Source organism: Salminus brasiliensis, chromosome 14 (genome assembly GCF_030463535.1).
Source record: "Salminus brasiliensis chromosome 14, fSalBra1.hap2, whole genome shotgun sequence".
Taxonomy (NCBI): domain Eukaryota; kingdom Metazoa; phylum Chordata; class Actinopteri; order Characiformes; family Bryconidae; genus Salminus; species Salminus brasiliensis.
The window spans coordinates 12,085,982-12,103,533 of NC_132891.1; the positions used below are offsets into that span (position 1 = coordinate 12,085,982).

At 39.5% G+C, this 17,552-nt stretch overlaps 1 protein-coding gene across 6 annotated transcripts in view; it reads right to left on the reverse strand.

Moving 5' to 3' along the window:
* arhgef10lb (Rho guanine nucleotide exchange factor (GEF) 10-like b) overlaps nucleotides 1-17,552 on the reverse strand; it is a 50,846-nt gene that overhangs the window by 31,989 nt on the left and 1,305 nt on the right. For 4 of the 6 annotated variants that reach the window (XM_072656501.1, XM_072656499.1, XM_072656498.1 and 1 more), the window contains exons 2-9: nucleotides 13,348-13,413; nucleotides 7,386-7,712; nucleotides 7,240-7,267; nucleotides 6,024-6,097; nucleotides 5,835-5,906; nucleotides 4,977-5,045; nucleotides 2,408-2,536; nucleotides 566-702 (exon numbers count right to left, since the gene is read on the reverse strand). In XM_072656501.1, coding sequence (XP_072512602.1) covers nucleotides 566-702; nucleotides 2,408-2,536; nucleotides 4,977-5,045; nucleotides 5,835-5,906; nucleotides 6,024-6,097; nucleotides 7,240-7,267; nucleotides 7,386-7,712; nucleotides 13,348-13,384 — 873 coding nt within the window. In that variant the 5' untranslated portion in view covers nucleotides 13,385-13,413. The remainder of the gene's footprint in view (nucleotides 1-565; nucleotides 703-2,407; nucleotides 2,537-4,976; nucleotides 5,046-5,834; nucleotides 5,907-6,023; nucleotides 6,098-7,239; nucleotides 7,268-7,385; nucleotides 7,713-13,347; nucleotides 13,414-17,552) is intronic. The other 2 variants (XM_072656503.1, XM_072656502.1) reach the window with 1 other exon arrangement.

Here is a 17,552-nt window from a genome sequence, read left to right on the forward strand (position 1 = left end):
GTTCCAAGCATTGTGACGAAGTCCTCAACTCAAACTGATTTGTTTTTGTTGGTTTCTGACATGACATGACACATTGCTATCTATACAAATGGGCAAACGTAAAGATACAACTGCTTCTACTACTGTTATTATTAAGCAACATACTTTTGTCCATGTTCATAGATGAATGTCATATAGTGTCAGAAACCACCTACGCAATCTATTTAAAATAAACATGGTTTAAGATGTCAAATGTAAGATGCAGTTAGAGTTAGGTATGCAGTTTGCACAATGCCAAATTCTAGTGGCAGTGAACGTCCACTAACTAAATAATTCTCATAGCTCTAGTACACAATTACACGAGCAAGCTTTAGACCAACCATGGCTGATAGACTACATTTAGAATATGTGAGACATTGTGTGATTTTGATATTTGATCAGATCATTTGTATCTGAAATGCGTTTCCCAGCTTTTAAGTAGAGTTATTAAGACTTATTTATATGAAGATTGTTACATAGCTGTTTCCCAGCATTCTATTAGCATAGCACCATAGCCCAGACTTTAGCAGACCCCATGCTTGCCCACCTTGCTGCGGGCTGGCTGCTTGATCTCGGTGTCCGACTGCTCATCATAACTTTCAAACTCACTGGAGCTCCAGCCGTTATCCAACATCCCTGCTGACTCATCAGGCCTCTGAACATCCTCATAGATCGTATCATTGCCTACACACAAGAGCAGGAAACAAAGAACGGCTATATAAATAGCACAGCTGTAAGGGAGCTCTTTTTGCACAACCATTTTTGACACAGAGCCACTACACATGCTGGACTGGACATAGTACATATAATACACACAGCTAAGTTAAAAAAATTGCATACTGCTCCCTTGTAAGGGAAATTATTGTCGTGGTAGTTTGGGAATTTAATGATTTCTGCAACGGTTTCTTTTTATATGATAGTATGATTGGAGCACAAGTTCTTTGTGGGTTTTTCAAAATATGACAAAATCTGAGATCTTTTTACCTTCATCATCTGTTTTTGATTGCCAGCTACAAGTTTCGCTGATTGGATCTTTGAGTGTTGTCACTTTTTAGTCCAGTTGAATCTAACTCTGGTTCGTTTTCACCCTTGGTGTGGTTTGTTTGAGCAGGTCTGAAGACAGTATTCACACCAAAACAACCGCACTGAGAGCCTTGAGAGGAGGTGGTCTCAGTCCAGTCCCAAATGAACTCTAGAGCGGTTGTCTGTGGTAGGAAAGTGATCTGACCTCGATCCAACCCAACTATCAGGCATACTCTGCAAGTTTGAGCTAAGTCAGAGGACATTTGGCCTGGAGTTCGGGGAGCCTTTTAGATAGCCCCTTCAAACCACCCCCCGCATCCTAGATCTTGTCACATTTTGAGAAAAAACATTTATAAAGACATTTGTTTTCCACATAACCAATTACAGAAGAAATTAAATGATTCATATTCTAAAACTGTCAGGACAGCTATATCACAGGTGAGTGTATGTAAACATTGGTACTGCCCATGTTGATAGTAAGAATTACTTGCTAGGAATCTCTTTCACTGGTTTCATAATGGCAAATTAAATTTGGAAACAATAACATGCAGAGGAGGGGGAGTCTGAAACACATGAACCCACAATACATCTCTATGCTGGTGTTTATCTGTGATGCCTCACCTTTTTGTCTTTTTGAAACTTCCTATTTTTTTTTTTACAATGCATGAAACATACACAAGATATGCAACTCTCATTCACTTTAGCAAGTATGAGTTGTGAAATACCTTATGAAATGTGTTATCTGTATAAACAGTGTAGTCAGTGCTGTTATAATCTATCTGTCGAAAGCAATCAAATCGACTGGGGCTATAGGATATTTATCAGGTTCACACTAAAGGCTACCCCCTTCTTGTGCATATCAGTGTTTGGAATCTTCAAATATATGTGCTAGATTTGGGCCTGTAATCATAAAGCTTTTCAGAGCAGAAGTGCTTATTTAGGATCTGTTCCTTTTAGTAAGACCATTGTAGGGAAGGAAGGAATTTGATCCAAGATCAGCACTCCTAATCTGAAAAGCTTATGAATTCAGGCTCAGGATCAACAACAGCTGTAGAGGGACACTAAGGCCTAAACCCAGTGTTTAATGTTACTTATCAAGTTTTCTAGCACAGCGCTGCATCATTCAGCCTCATCAGATTTGTATCCTAGCGGAACGATCATTCAAACCGCATCCATCCTAAATTATTTGTTTTCATTCTAAACACTAGAAGGGGGTTATCTTGCTTTAGAGACTATTGTGATGCACCAAAGGAGGCTAGTAGGCGTGTTCACAACACAAGTAGTAATAGTTATTATTTTCATTATGACCCCTTTAATTAATCTGGTTTGTTGCCAAGGAGCATGAAGTCCAGAATGATTCACTGACCTGCATCAGGAGAGGGGATATTTTCACACGGGACATCATCGTAGATCACCTCTGAGCGAGAGGGTGGAGCGAGGTTCACCTCTGGCGTGGATGAGGGCACATTCCCCTCTGTTCCAATAGCAGGTTTTCCTGGAGAAGAGAAATTCTTAGAGTGAGGTCAATGTAAACCGTCCTTATGTGCAATTAGAGTCAAATGTTTGACATGTTTGTTCTCAATGAACAGTCTATGCATCTCTTCAGTATACAAAGATGCAAATAAGGCAGGCTGGGAGTCTAGGTGAAGTGTGTGTACTCTACCTCTGTTTGAACATTGATTACACAGTTAAAAACAAGCTCAACAAGCATGAATGTAATACATGACTAATGTGAAGTATACAGAGAGACACTCACCGACAAACTCTTTTTCAATGTCACTAGCAAATTTAATAAACTTTCACTAAATCATATAAGCACATCACTACAGCCAAGGAGGAGCAGCAAAATGGGACATCTAATCAAGCCAAACAACCTTCATATCTATTCCAAAGGCAGGGATATTGTTGCAGAGAGATCTGCTAAAAGGGTCTGTTTACCATATGGTGTTTTATGTTGAGTCTGACTACCTGGTGCTACATGACATCTCAAAAATAAATTTGCCCTCAAACTGTTAAGGCATGCATATCTGAAGGTCACATCACGCATTATGTTATGTGTGCACAGCACACAGCAATTTCACTTGGCAAGGCCAATCAATATGTGGAGTGCACACCTTCATCACGAATAAGGCCTTAAACAGAACGACAGTGGCTGATCCAGAAAGATAATTATACGCACACAAAACAAAGGTCACAAACCAAGGGCTGGCTTAAAGGTTTAGCACTACCGCACTGGAGATTAGGTTGTAAATCTCACAAGGATTTGAAACAATCTTCTTGAGTAATTATTAAAAATACCCTGAATATAAAAATGTGAATGAAGGAATCGTCTATACTAGGGTTGTAAGGATTCAGAGAAGATGTGAATTTTATATTTTTTCCAAGAGCAAAAATGAAAAGTGTCTAAAAATCGGCCTTATATTACAGTATAGATTTTGCTAGTATGTCCCACACGCTTGAAAAAAGGGAGGGCCAACTTAGAGGACGTTTGGGCTGGAACGAATTCCAGGTAATTGCGTGAAGCCAAAGTCTCATCATTGGCTAGAGGGGTATAAAGCCCCCAGCACTGACCTGAGTTCACCATCATTCCAGAGAATGGAATGATACCTTTGGAATGAGCTGGGGATTAGGTGTGGTGGTGATCATTCAACATCCTGAGCTTACTAAAGCTCTTGCCACTAAATGCAATCAAATCCTCACAGCAATGCTACAAAATCTAGTAGAAAGCCTTCCCTGAACAGTAGAGACAGTTACTCCCACAAAAGAAGGATATACTCAGAAAATAACAACGAATAAGCAGATGTCCCAATACTTTAGTCCATATCATATATGTATATAATCACTTTTTTTATCCTTTTCCTGTTGAGTTATAATTTTCAAGTTTTTGCACAGCAGCTAAAATAACTAACTAATACATTACCAATAAACTAACTTACACTTACTAAGAGTGTGTTTGTACTCTCTGCTACTGCATTTAAGCTAAAGAGGAAGTGAGGGTCTGGCCTCATAGCGATCTCACTTTCACTTTTGTTCTTATTCAATACAATGCAATACAAAAAGTAAACACTTTACTGGCTCTAGTCTGTGAAAAGTATTGTTTAGTTGTTGTAGGATACTGAATGGAAATAATTTGGCTTCCTTTTTTTTAAACTTCATGTTTTAAGTTAACAGCATGAAACACACTTCTTGTTCTGTGCACTTACGCTTTATGTTGAAATGACTTGGATTTTTTTCCAAGTTTGTTTGTTTGTTAGTGCTAATTAACCCACCTGTGCGTAGTTCCCACTAGCACTAGTAATGCTCCTGACACTAGGAGGAAAACACATGTGAAGCCAACCACTGCCTCTTTTCGAACTGCCACCAATGCGGCATCGCCAGGCAGCCGTCAGGCTCTGAGGAAAGCACCGGGTCCCCAGTTCCGCCACACCAGCTAACAGGCACCTGTGCCGGCCAACACTGCTTTTAGAGTGATGAGGACAGAGAGCTATCTATCCACCCAGAGAGAGCATGGACAATGGTGCTCTTCGGACTACGGCTACTTATGCTCTGGGTCGTTGTACAAGCGAAATAGGCCCCTGAATTTTAATATTTTAAATAAAAAAAGAAGTTGACTTACATTTTTAAGTTGACAATATTACGTAATATATAATAAAACATGTGTTACACTGTATGATTACACCACATGAAGGGACAGTATTTTGGGCTTTTACGTTTAACATATTATACATGCTGTACTTCCTATCTGTACTATATATGATCATAACACCTTCAGATTATTGCATTTTAGGCCCTAACAGCAAAGATTAGGTAGACAACCTAGGGAAAGGGATGAATGCTGATGTATTTTAGCCTAAGAGTTGCTACAACACAGATAGAGGATTCTTCTAAAGGAACACACTAAGTAGAAGGCGGGGCTAGTTATGGAATACATATACCTTTATGCAGTCGCAGTGTGAGCTCTGACACCACACTGAACCATTCCTGAGAGCGAGCTGGCGCTTGAGCTGAACAGACACACACACTTCACTCAAAAACTGATTCATCTTTGAGCTCTCATGTCATGGCTTTGTGTACAGTTTGGATTAGCTGCCAAGTAAATCAACAAGGGACGGCGTGCCACGGTTTATGAGCTGTGTGCATGATCTGTCGAATCATGGATCAATTACGGCAAAATGATTCTCCAGACATTTCGTCATTAATCAGATTAATAAGAGAGAAATACTACAGTCCAAGTCAGCCTGTGATACTTCTCACAAATCGGTAAACAGTTATATGAGCATCCAGTGGTTAAAACGGTCTGGTAAATCTACAGTACTGTGCCAAAATCTTAGGCAGTCACAAAAGATTTTGGCTCATAAAAGGAATCACTACAGTACAAAGTAGTCAAACTGTACCAGTACACATTCACAACAAGGTTCTCTTACACATGACACATGCCTGCATGTCACAAACTATGTAGAAATAGGTACGTTATTTGAGGCCCACCTACAATTTCAACACTATTCATCATTATATTTATGAGTAGTTGGCCAGGCTGAAAATGTGAAAAATCTGCAGCAAGACACAGTATGGAAAGTTGCCACTGAAATCAGTTCTTTGGAAGATACATGATCTATTTATCATAAAGCGAAATTTAAGGGAACTTCCCGTGATCTCATGCAACCTCTGGTTTTGATTAGTGAAAGTGTTTGTTCTGATTCGAGCGTGCTGTATCCTTAGATTGCATTTCCCAGTCTTTGTGATATTAACAGAGGACTTGTGTAGTAACACAGCTCTCCGACAGAGCCACAGACCTGACTGAGCAAACATGAGAACATTCTTCTTAATGACAGGCGTATAGTAGCATTCGGGTCTTGAATTTAAACCTACAGATCACAGACAAAGAAGTGGACATTGGCAGTTGAAGGGAACTATCTGCCTCTTCAGAAAACCCACACATTGTGAAAGAGTGTGACGTTGTTTGTAACAGAACAGAGCAATACCTTCATAAATGGTGTTTCTCTTCCATGTGCTCGTGGTCTCCTCAGTGACTCTAGGCTCAGTGGAAACAGAACTCCTAAAACATTCAGAAAAGTTACAGAAAAGTTGTCAGACAAAAATGTATTTATCATTTATTTTACAGAAGTGCTTCACTGTTTACTCAGAAAACATCCGTAGCTAGTTTGTATCGGCCAAGATCCAAAAGATACTCCTAAGCTTAGACGCTGATAAATACAAAAGTCAGTATGGAGACCACAGTACTCTGCACTACACTTCGCCCAAGTACTCTTAGAGGTGGGTCTTGGAGAGGCGGCAAGCGTCCGGACACCCAGGGGAAGTTTGTTCCACCACTTCAGTGTCAGGACATCTGGATGCTTGTCTTCCGTGGTTCCTAAGGGATGGCGGCTCAAGCCTAACCATACTTGAAGCTCGAAGGGCTCTTGGTGCAGATCAGCTTTTTACCATTGCCTGGTCCATTCTTGGCTTTTTAGGCCAGCATCAGGGTTTTAAATCTGATGCAGGCAGCTGCTTCAGGAAGACAGTGATAAGAATGCAGCAGAGGAGTTACATGGCTGAACTTAGAAACTTTGAAGACAGCCCCGATCCATTCTGGATCATTTGCAGGGCCTGATGGTGCGCAAAGGAAGACCAGCCAGAAGAGAATGACCCTCACACAAATCAGTATATGGCAGAAGTGCAGTTATGGCACTAATAAGTAAATAAACCATTATGAATTTCTTGTCTTTCAGGCTACAACCACTGGTTACCTTCATTGTGGATCAGCTGAGGAATATCTGACCATCAAGAAGCTCTGTGCCCATTCCATTCCATATCAGAATGAACAGAATGACAAATGATCTTACTAGTTCAAATGTTTCCCCCTTTGCCAGCTGTTTTTCGTGTTCCATAATTTACAGCTCATTTATCCACAAACAATGAACCATTTAAACAAATCCAATGTCTTTAATAGATTTATATATTTCCCTAAATCAACTTCTTCCTATAACTATAATTACATTTGCTAATGTGTGTGTGTGTGGGGGGGGGGTTTGTATCTTTCTTGTGTGATTACAAAATATATATACGTCTAACATGTATTTCATTTTTTTATAAAAGAGAAAATAGACCCATAAACTGTGTCAGCTGTACTCCTGTACTTGCCAGTGTGCTTAAATGTTTTGGACCTCTATACAAATGTCTGCTTTACAGCCAACTTACCCATCAGGAGACTGTCTGGCAACCAAATCTGGATTAAAAACAGAAGACAGCTGCATATGTTGCATATCTTTAACAAGGACACACACCCAAATCAAAAATTGCCAAAGCCATTTTAATCTAAATAGACTTGTGCCAATAAAACTCACCTGTGTTTGTTAATTGTGGAGGAATGGTTTGGTACTCCGGACCAGCAGAGGTCCCTCCATTTATTTCCTGACAAAGACTGGCTGAGACACGCTTCATTGCTTGACTGTAAAGTGCATTTGAGGACATGACGACGCCCCTGGGACCCTGCGAAGGCCCGGCTCCTGCAGGGGAAGCTCCTAAAGTCTTATTTCCACCAGAGTTTCCAGCAGCATTGTGTTCTTCTTCTTCACTATCATCAAACTGAAACTTCTCTCCAATTTCCTCATCTTCATCATCCTCCTCCTCCTCCTGCTGGGGTGTCTGAGCCACCCCAGTGGGCATAGACTCTGAAAGTTTAGATATAGAATCTGATTGAATTGAAAGATTATTTAGGGTTGCAACAATAAGGGTAAATATCTGACCTCATTTAAATAATTAAGATACTTTAGGAAACAATTCAATGCATCAGGAAATCTTCTACTATCTTTCACCTAACTTCTAAAAGCACTGAATAAACAAATGTTACTTGTTGGGATTATTTACACAGTGAAATACAATACACCAGACTCTTGGGGTAGGGTTACACTTCAATAAATTATTAGAAGTATTGAATTTTATTGTAATCCGTAATATACTATTCTAACCTCAATCCTCCAACCTTCAGATCCATGTATACACAGCTATATTTTAACACTATATGTAGTTGGTTCTAAGGTTAATCTGATTGTAAAGTATGTGTCCACAAAATGAACACAGAATATTATCATTTATTAAATGTAAGTTTTCTAATGGAACAGCATTCAGAACCAGGTCGACCTTACATCCTGAAATGAAAAATGCAGCCGTCATCATATCTGTCGTAAACACGCAACCTGCATTCTGCAGTAGTGCCGGAGGGGTCTCTAGAGCAAGGATTTTCCTGCCTTCTGATCACATGTCCTGAAAGTGAAAGGATCTACTGCTGCTCAAGTGAGTGAGGGTTTTTTGATTATATTTTGATATTTTCTTTATATCAGGTGAATGTAGAAGAAAGCCAGAGAGCTTGATCCAGATATAGCTATCTTTAACAACAATATCTTACTGCAACCAATTATCTGTGGTAACTGGTTTCTAATCATCATTTTCAAATCATTAAACAAGCAAAAAATTATTAGATGAGGGGACAACAGGCCAAGAATTAGCATGGTAGCAGTTAGCCCCCTTAACAACAGTGGCCCCCAATATCGGCCACTTCCGCGTATTGCACATTTCCGCTCTTTCTCTTTGCCAATAAAAAAAAAATAAGCTTCTGCCTTTAAGAGAGACATTCTATTTTTTTTTCTTGCAAAAAATCACATCTGAAAACAATATTTAAACATCACTAATAATGCTGCAATCTTGCACATCCAGGGCAAAAATGCGTAATGTGCAGAAGTGCCCGATATTGGGGACAGCTGTTGTTAGAGTCTATATGTGAACTACCTGGCTACGTAGCTAGGTGCTTCACCTCAGGTTAGCGTCTTTTCAGCATCATGCAGACATTCTTCATCAACTTAATTGTGTTTTTGATGAGGAAAAAACTAACTAAGATTTAGATTAGAGAGGTTAGAATAATGCTAGCTTTTAGCTCTTAGTATTTATTTATTTTAGCCCACAGATCAGTGGCTAGGCCAGTACTTAGGATTGGTTGAGCACCACAGGGACTCCTATATGACACACAAAATCGTGAAGCGTCCAATCTTTTTGGGGGCAGTGGTGGCTCAGCAGTTAGAGCTCCGGCCTATTGATGACAGGGCTGGGGGTTCGATACCCGGGCTCGGCAAGCTGCCACTGTTGAGCCCTTGAGCAAGGCCCTTCACCCTCTCTGCTTCCTGGGCGCTGGAGTTGGCTGCCCACTGCTCTGGGTGTGTGTGTGTGTTCACTACCACAGATGGGTCAAATGTGGAGGACACATTTTAGTGACAAATACTTGCACATTTACCTTTTATATTTATGGGTGTTGACATGAGAGAACACTGAGTAAGGAAAAGAGGCTAAAGGAAATATAGAGGACTATAGAGAGCAACATAACATGTCCAGCCATTTAAATTAGATGCAAGTTTAGGCTGAAATTCCCCATTAAATGTAAGCTCTCTATTTGCTGGGTTACAAACCACATAACATCATGGCACCACACTAGCTCATGGAATCACTACCCTGCACGCAACAAAGAGCAAAAGACTGTTTGTGCTAACTACCGTCAGGGAACTGAGGCCATTCCATCCCACAGTTACTGTGGGCTGTCTTCAGTTCACAACAAATGTCACAGCTCCAAACCCAAGACCAAGGATGATTATGACCTACTGGCTCAAAATAACACACACACACACACACACACACACGCACGAATACCACAGGAGTGGAAACAAACAGCAACGTCATTTCAGGAGAACAAGGTAAAACCAAGGCACAGTGCACTGTTCTATTGAGCCAACAGTGAAGAGTATGCAGCTCCATAGCAGGGAGGCTACGTGCTACAGTGTTACAATAGAAACAAGAGGCGTATGTGGGCTTAGTCCAAAATTCTGCAGACAAAAAACAGTCTCCTTGTGAGTCATGCAGGGAGTTGGGCGGAACGAGCAAACAAGCTGTAAAACGTTTGCAGAGTCCAGCCCATGGGTCAGAGACAGAGCAATAAACTGGATTCCAGTCATCTTGATCATAATGCTACATTCAGCTGACTCACACAATGTTTTGTGTGTAAATGCATTGAAACCATGGTTACATACAGAGACAGATGAAAAAGTGAATCATGGTGTGCAGTCTGCAAACGATTTTACCTACACAGAACACACACGCTCCTTCATATCATCTGTCCAGTTCATACTATTATGCAGATCATCTGCACTGCTCTGACTGGCTGTTTAACTGTAGGTGGACACCATGATACACTGCAGGTTTTTTTTGTCACACTGCCTACCAAACACACACCAGTCTACAGTCTTTTGACAACGTGCCCCCACTTTACAGAACAATAATAAAACCATTAGAAGATACACACTAGGAGACAGTAGCAAACAGGGGATTACTGTTTCTTCAGAGCTGCTGTAAGAGACGATTGCAGGTAAAGAAAGGGGATTACACAAACTGACCATATGGTGAACTGATAGCATACACAAACGAAAGTCTTTTGTCTAACCGTACCTTCAGAAGCACCATTTAGCTCATCTTAGTTAAACAGTAACTGCAAAATCATTCAAAATCACATGACTTCTATATCAGTCTAAGGGTCAATGGCAAAATGGCCTAAAAGTTCCACTATCCCACCCTGATTCAGAACTTCCTTTGTGTAAATAGCTTCATATTTTTAACTGAACAGTATCAGGTCATTACCTTGCATTTTCTCCTCATCTGCCTCACTCCAGCAAAAGTAGGAAAATCTCTTCGGACCTGCCAAGTGAATTTTTGGCGATACCAGAAACTTGAGAGACTGGGTCATGCAGGCGGTCTCCATGACTGTCGGATAGATGTGTGTCAAGGCCAGGTGGCATATGGCATTGATGTGGGATCCCTCTGACACAGCATATGGTCAACTAGCTTTACAACAACACTGTGCTCTAACGCTTTCCCAAGCCCTCTGCAGATTAAGACAGTCACACTGCACGGCCTGAGCCAAATACATGGAAGTCTTACTGAGTACGATTCGAATCCAAGAAAAGCATGCTGTAACACTGACTCTACAAAAACTGCTCCAAGCAGTTCTGGTTCAAATCCTCCACCTTTGACTGCCCAAGGCTGTACCCATGAGCTTATGTGCTAGAGAGCATTAAAGCAACAGTTTGGCCAAATATTATATCTGTACAACCCCCCTGCCCCCCACCCCTTACCCTAAATACAGTCAGTTAACCAAGACATGTTTGGTGTGAAGTGTGCTGCTTTAGATTTTCAACTGGAGCTGTGGAGCTAATGTGGCTAACAAGTAATGAAAGCTGCAGGCTGCTGGTTAAGCATGATACTAAAATCCAAACACATTTAATCACAAGTATTGCTTATTATTAAGAAAGAACTCTATATATGTTTAGGCATGATTTAAAATGCTCCTGTGGAGCGACATCAGGAGATGTGCGGAGACACTGTGGATGGACGGCAGTAAAGAATGTGTGGAAGCAGTTCTTTTAAATTGCTTTAAAAACTTTAGATATCTTTGACAAAAAAGTGTGAGGCTGTGTTCAAAACTAGTGGGACAACAAAATGCTGATGCTGAGGCAATGATCAAAAGCACAGCAAAAACCATAACAAAAAAGGAAATCTACACACCTGTTTACAGTGTTCAACACAGGGATGTACCAGTCCGATCCAGAGGCATATCTGAATGGATCGGGTATTGGCTATTTTAATCCCAATCCAGTTACAAGTCTTTGTTTTAACCACTGTGTTTAGAGGGACAGCTGGTGGTCTCAAGGCGCCATTATTGTCCAGCCAGCAGCAGTGCGGACGTTCTCAGAAGATTAATAAGACTCTGCAGTGTCGAGCTATATCTGAATCTTTATAAAAGTAACTGCTCATCTTTCTTTGCTTTTAAACCAGCACTGAAGAGTCCATTCAGAACCGAGAGGAGTCTAATGCTAATGCTAATATGCTCACGCTAAAGACGACCCACTCACAGCACATTCACTCACTATAATCCAGTTATTACACACCAGTATACCATCAACAACAGATATCAGTCCAGAGTGTGTACCTCTACCCACACAAAGCAGCATCTAATTCATACCGTGTGGCTGTATTACTTATACAAAAACAAAGATCACATTAGATCAGTATCGGCCGATACTTAGGATTAAGAAACTCGAATTGGAATAGTCTAATTGGGACTATTTTAATTTAACAGCATTTTGTATGATGCAAGACAATATTGTAAACCTATTGGTATCAGCACATATTTGCTTAATTGAAGTGCATGATATAACAATCCAAAAAATAACAAATATTTCATGATATATTTATTGTACTCCTGAAGATCAGAATGTCTAGATTTTGTTAGGCTACTACAATATCTGCATTTTATTCATTTTACTGCATTTGTAAATCTACAGGTATAAATGTTAATTTCTTTCTAATGATAATCCAACTGGATATAGTGTAGTCCCCATTTCTGTGTTTTAGAAATGTTTATGTATTGCATTGGAAGATACTGTACTGGACCAGAATGCCCATATCGATGCATTATGTGTGTTTTGTTGTTCCTCTGGTCTTGATGGCAGCCGCCTACTGCTTTCATACATCATCAGTCAAACTACTAAAGATGCAGGTGCACTTGGAAATTTTCCCACTAATTTCTTATTAATTTAACCCCTTAAAAAAGGGTTATTACAAACTGATATTACCAAAAAAGACTCACCAGTTTGTACCTGTAGTTACTGAATAAAACATTGACTAAGAGGTTAAGTAAACAATGAATCACGTACAACATTATAATTTTTTTTTAGCAATATGCCAAATTTTAAATGTTTAAAGGTATATAATTTCACTATTAAGAGGGTAAGGTTTGTAGTGGGCAACACCACATATCAGGGTATAATGAAACCATACACCATTCAGACAAGGGAGTTTGATGCCCGATCTGGCCAAATGCCACTGCTATACCAAGAAGAGTCTGTGGGGTATTTGGGTGGCATAACCAGACAATAAGACCAGACAATAAGAAGAGATCCTAAAGGTATGCTTTTTGTCCATTGAGAGGAATAGAGGGCAAAGATCCCAAGAGTAAAAAATCAGTCTAGTGTTGTTGTGTTTACCTTCTTAACCACTGCAGGTGCTGTTTCTTGAATTTTGACGCACTTTTAAAACGTGATAGTTTCAAGCAAGAGTGTAATTATTTAGACATCATCACACAGTGGGTCGATTATGAGCTTCCATTGCATGTTACTCCAATTCTAGACACCAAACTTGTCCTGCGTAAATTTGATCTATGACTGAATGATCTGTTTAATGCGTTTAGACAAGTTAGAGGTTTGCATTTACCTGTAGGTTGTGGGGTAAGGGACTGCGGGGATGCCATGGGCTCAGCCTGTTGTCACATCTGCCTTCCTGTAAATGAGAGATTCCTGATTATTGCAACATCACAGTTTATTGGTACCTATCATCACAGTCCCTGAAATAAGGGGTAAACTGTATGGCCACACTAAACCCAAATGACTCGGCCTTCTGTGCCCTGAAGAAGATTAATAATCTATTATGATTACTACATATCCATATGCTGTATAGAGAACAAGGGAGAAATTAAGAAGAATGCAGATAGCTGGAGGAGGCAACGTGAGAGGAAGCCTCTGTCCACCAGTGGTTATGCTGTATGTGCCTGCTACATTCCTCAGCGGTGTGTGGCGGATCCAGGCTTGCCTTTAACCGACTGGGTCCTCCCACATTTGATGGGCAAAGTGAACAACGTGAGTGAAAAACAGGCCAGCTCAGCTCGGAGGAATGAACAGAGCCTAAACACTAGCAATGGATTTTTAGAGACTCTGTAGTTCAAACATTTCCAGTCACCCAGTTATTTATATCAAGCGTCCATACTGCTCCACTTCATAGAGACCTTGTATTATAACAGTCCATCTCATCGCCATCCTGAACAGGTGTTTACCTCTAGAGATCTCTCCCATTTCATTTAACAGAACAACCTGAAGCTCAGCGTTCACTGGAGGTTAGGTTAAGTGAATACTTCAGCAGTACAGTGCAGGAAAGAAAGATACAGACTTGGACAGATAGAGAAGATAAAGACTTTTTTCGACATACACAATATTTATCACGACACATATAAGCACAGACTAAAAACATCAGTAGCAACAGATTCTTATTAACTACTATTTAGATACTCTCCCTTCACTTCATCTACTTAAACCAGTCTAATTACACAGTTTGTGAAACCTGCAGTGTTTATTAGGCACTAACAGTATCTTCGATATGCTTAGAAAAGCATATTGTGTATCACGATAACAAAATGTATCACGATACGATAAAATATCGTCATATTGCCCAGCTCTAATACCAACAGATGCAGAGACAGAGGCAGGGCTGAGATGTCTGTAAGCAATACCTGTAGTTCACAAATGATATTATTTGGTCAATTCGATGAGCCTATATTGTAGTTATCAGCATAACCCCACTGATATGGCACAGAGAAAACCACACTTTGAAAGACTTTTCTGAGTGAAATGTGCCACTATGTGAGCATTTTTGTCTGATGACAGGTAATCTGCAATCAAGTGGATACAACTGTAGGGCATTTTCCTTCTGTGTTTCTAGGTGATATTAGTTTAGATCTCTGAAACTAGCTTTGCTTCTGCTGTTGCTCCATGACATGTGGACGTTGTGGGAGGTAGAGCTGAAATATGATTAGCAGGTAAAGGAAACATTTTTAATTTTTTTAATTAATTCAGAGAATAGTGTAAACAGAGCATACATTGGCTGTTTATGTTTCTTTACACATAAAATTAAAACCAAAGATTAACCAACAAAGCCCATAATTACACAGCAATTCTAACATAAATAAAATGAATAAACAAAATCGACATACCAGCTCATTCACATGAATGGCCTCTCCTCAATTAGTAAACACAATCGGTACTGTTGAGGTCAGCAAAAAAATATTTTTACAATAAGTATCATATTTAACTATATCAAACTAATATTGCCTGTTTAATGTCTGACTGATGAAACTGTTAATTGGAATTTTTCTCTCCTCGAGTATCAGTGATATCAGTGATGTTCATATCAGTCAGGCTCTAATTTAGAGAAAAGCCCTTGGCTTGTCAGGCCCCAACAATACAAAAGAGCTAAGCAGAAGCCCTTCCAGCCCTGCATTGTACAGCCACAGACGTCAACTCCTAGCTCTATTTGCCACTGCTCTCACTTGGTGATGAAGACAAAGTCCGCCTTTATGGAAGATCCGTTTTGTAGGAAAACACATTTTGTGTTCTGACAAAAGCCGAGCTTCATTTATTGTAAGGTTCCTTAGGAACCACTGAAATAGTGTCCTGTCCAGTTCTGCACTCGCAATTTGTTGTAAAGAGAAATAAAGAGTGAGAAGTGGCTTCTTCAGAGAGTCACATGTCAGCTGCAAGAGGCAAAGTGTGTAAGAAGAGAGAGTCGCCATGGAGCTCCGGCCGCCCTGTGACATAAATAACCCAGCCATTGCCTTGGCCACAGACACAAAGCGTGAAACATCTGCACCTCCACACACATTAACCCCCCATGACCACTCTTTTCTCTCGATCTCTCTCCCCCCAGTACTCTCCATTCCACTGGACTGTCACTCTCTAAACTGCACAAAAAATGTTGCAGAGCAAATTGGATCAATTTTGTTTGACCAAATCTGGTCAGACCTACAATAAATCACTAACTTCTCAATCCAAGCATTACAAATGACAGAAATGGTAACTGGTTTTCGGGTATTTTCATGCAATGTTTTTTATTTACTGACACGTTTAAAAGAATTTCTATAGATATCACTATAGATTATATTGGTAATTAAGTACTTAAGTAAGGCCAGACGTCCAATATGTGGCAGAAAATGTCCATCAGACTGTTTTACTGTAAGAAAGCACTACATGAATTAAAAAATATGCTATATGATGTAAATATTCAAATTTTGCAGATGCATTGACAAGATAAATTTGAATTAGTTATTTTTCCATTGATTAAATTCAATTTATTTAATGAAGCAATTGTGACAATCCTATACTGGTCTTCATGATGCAGTATAAAACATACATAATACATCAAGAAATGCAATAAATGTGCTTTTTTTTGTGCAATTTATTTTTATGTTTTAATTATTAATATGTAAACAAAATCATGCACCTGTGTAGAATGGTGCAGTATTTTAGAGAAACTGTTCAAAATAATTCTTTACAACGGTGGTGATAGGAACCAAACACCTAAAGCATCTAATGCCGCTGTTTTTATTTTGAAAACTGTTATGTTGGGGAGATACATGCATGGTACATTTTACCTTAAAACACTAGGAATTACTTTGTTAACATCTCTAAAGGCAGATTCACGAAGAAGCATATTGTCTCTGTAAGAACACCACATCTCCATTTTTGTCATTTTCTATTTTGTATTTTTACAAAATGACAAAATATTAGATGTTCTTTACACCTTGTCAAATTGTCATGATAAATGGTCTAATAGAAAGAAGTGTGACTGTTTAACTGTTTATTGCTCAGTTTAGCAATGTGGCTTATATTATATTAATGTATTCAAGTGCATTCATGTAGGTCTAATCAAAGTTTCCAGGCAGAAACTGTAAGATTATGATATGTGTCTTTTACAAATATGATTAAAGAAGAAAGGGTTTTATTTAACATTCATTTGAAAAGCTATCTGACATTATTGAAATTTCTGAAACTGCTTAAATTACAAACATTATCTTGGGGGTTCTTAACATTATGTATTGCTCAGCATCAACAGGCTTTTGCTTTAGCATTGTATTAGTTTCTGGATGTACTTGGTAAAGACGGCTACTCTTCCTGACCGAAGGTCTGAAGGTCTTGTATACATTCTTTGGCAACCTGTCATGCAGCATCTGTATGGTGTTAATATCCAGGTAAGGTCTAGAACATTAACCTTTTTCTACTGCAGCCAGATCTGACTTGAATTGTCCTTCTGCTTTCGTTGTTGGAAAGTCCATATTAGAAAGACCCAGGGTTCAGCTTCCAAGTACACTGTTCAAGATCCTTGAGGAACTTTTGGAGGTTCTTCAGTTGTAAACTGTAGAGGAAAATTTTCAAGGTGCATTGAGGAACCTTCAAAAGCACTCAGAACTTCCCAAAAGCACTTAGGAAGAACCCAAAAGTTAGTATATTGTACTAATGAGGGTTCTTTGTCTCATCTGTTGAATCTTTTTTGTAGGTATGTGGAACCTTTTTTATATACAAGCAGGCACTGAACCACATGAGTGTGTTCTTTGAGTTAATTTGAGTTGTCCTGGTTCTATATGTAACCACTGCCTTTCCCAAAGTGCCCTTAAAGAAGCCCCCTCTTTTAGGATGTCCCATTAAGCTCTTGGCTGTCTTCATGTTTTTAAGGTGGTGTTTATTATATTCCAGACATATATTTTGTGTAGCTTTTACCACATGATTACCTTCTCAATAAATATGCCAAATATACTCTACAACTTCCACTTTGCATTTTAGAAACGTTAGATTTTCTTTGCTACTCCCATAATT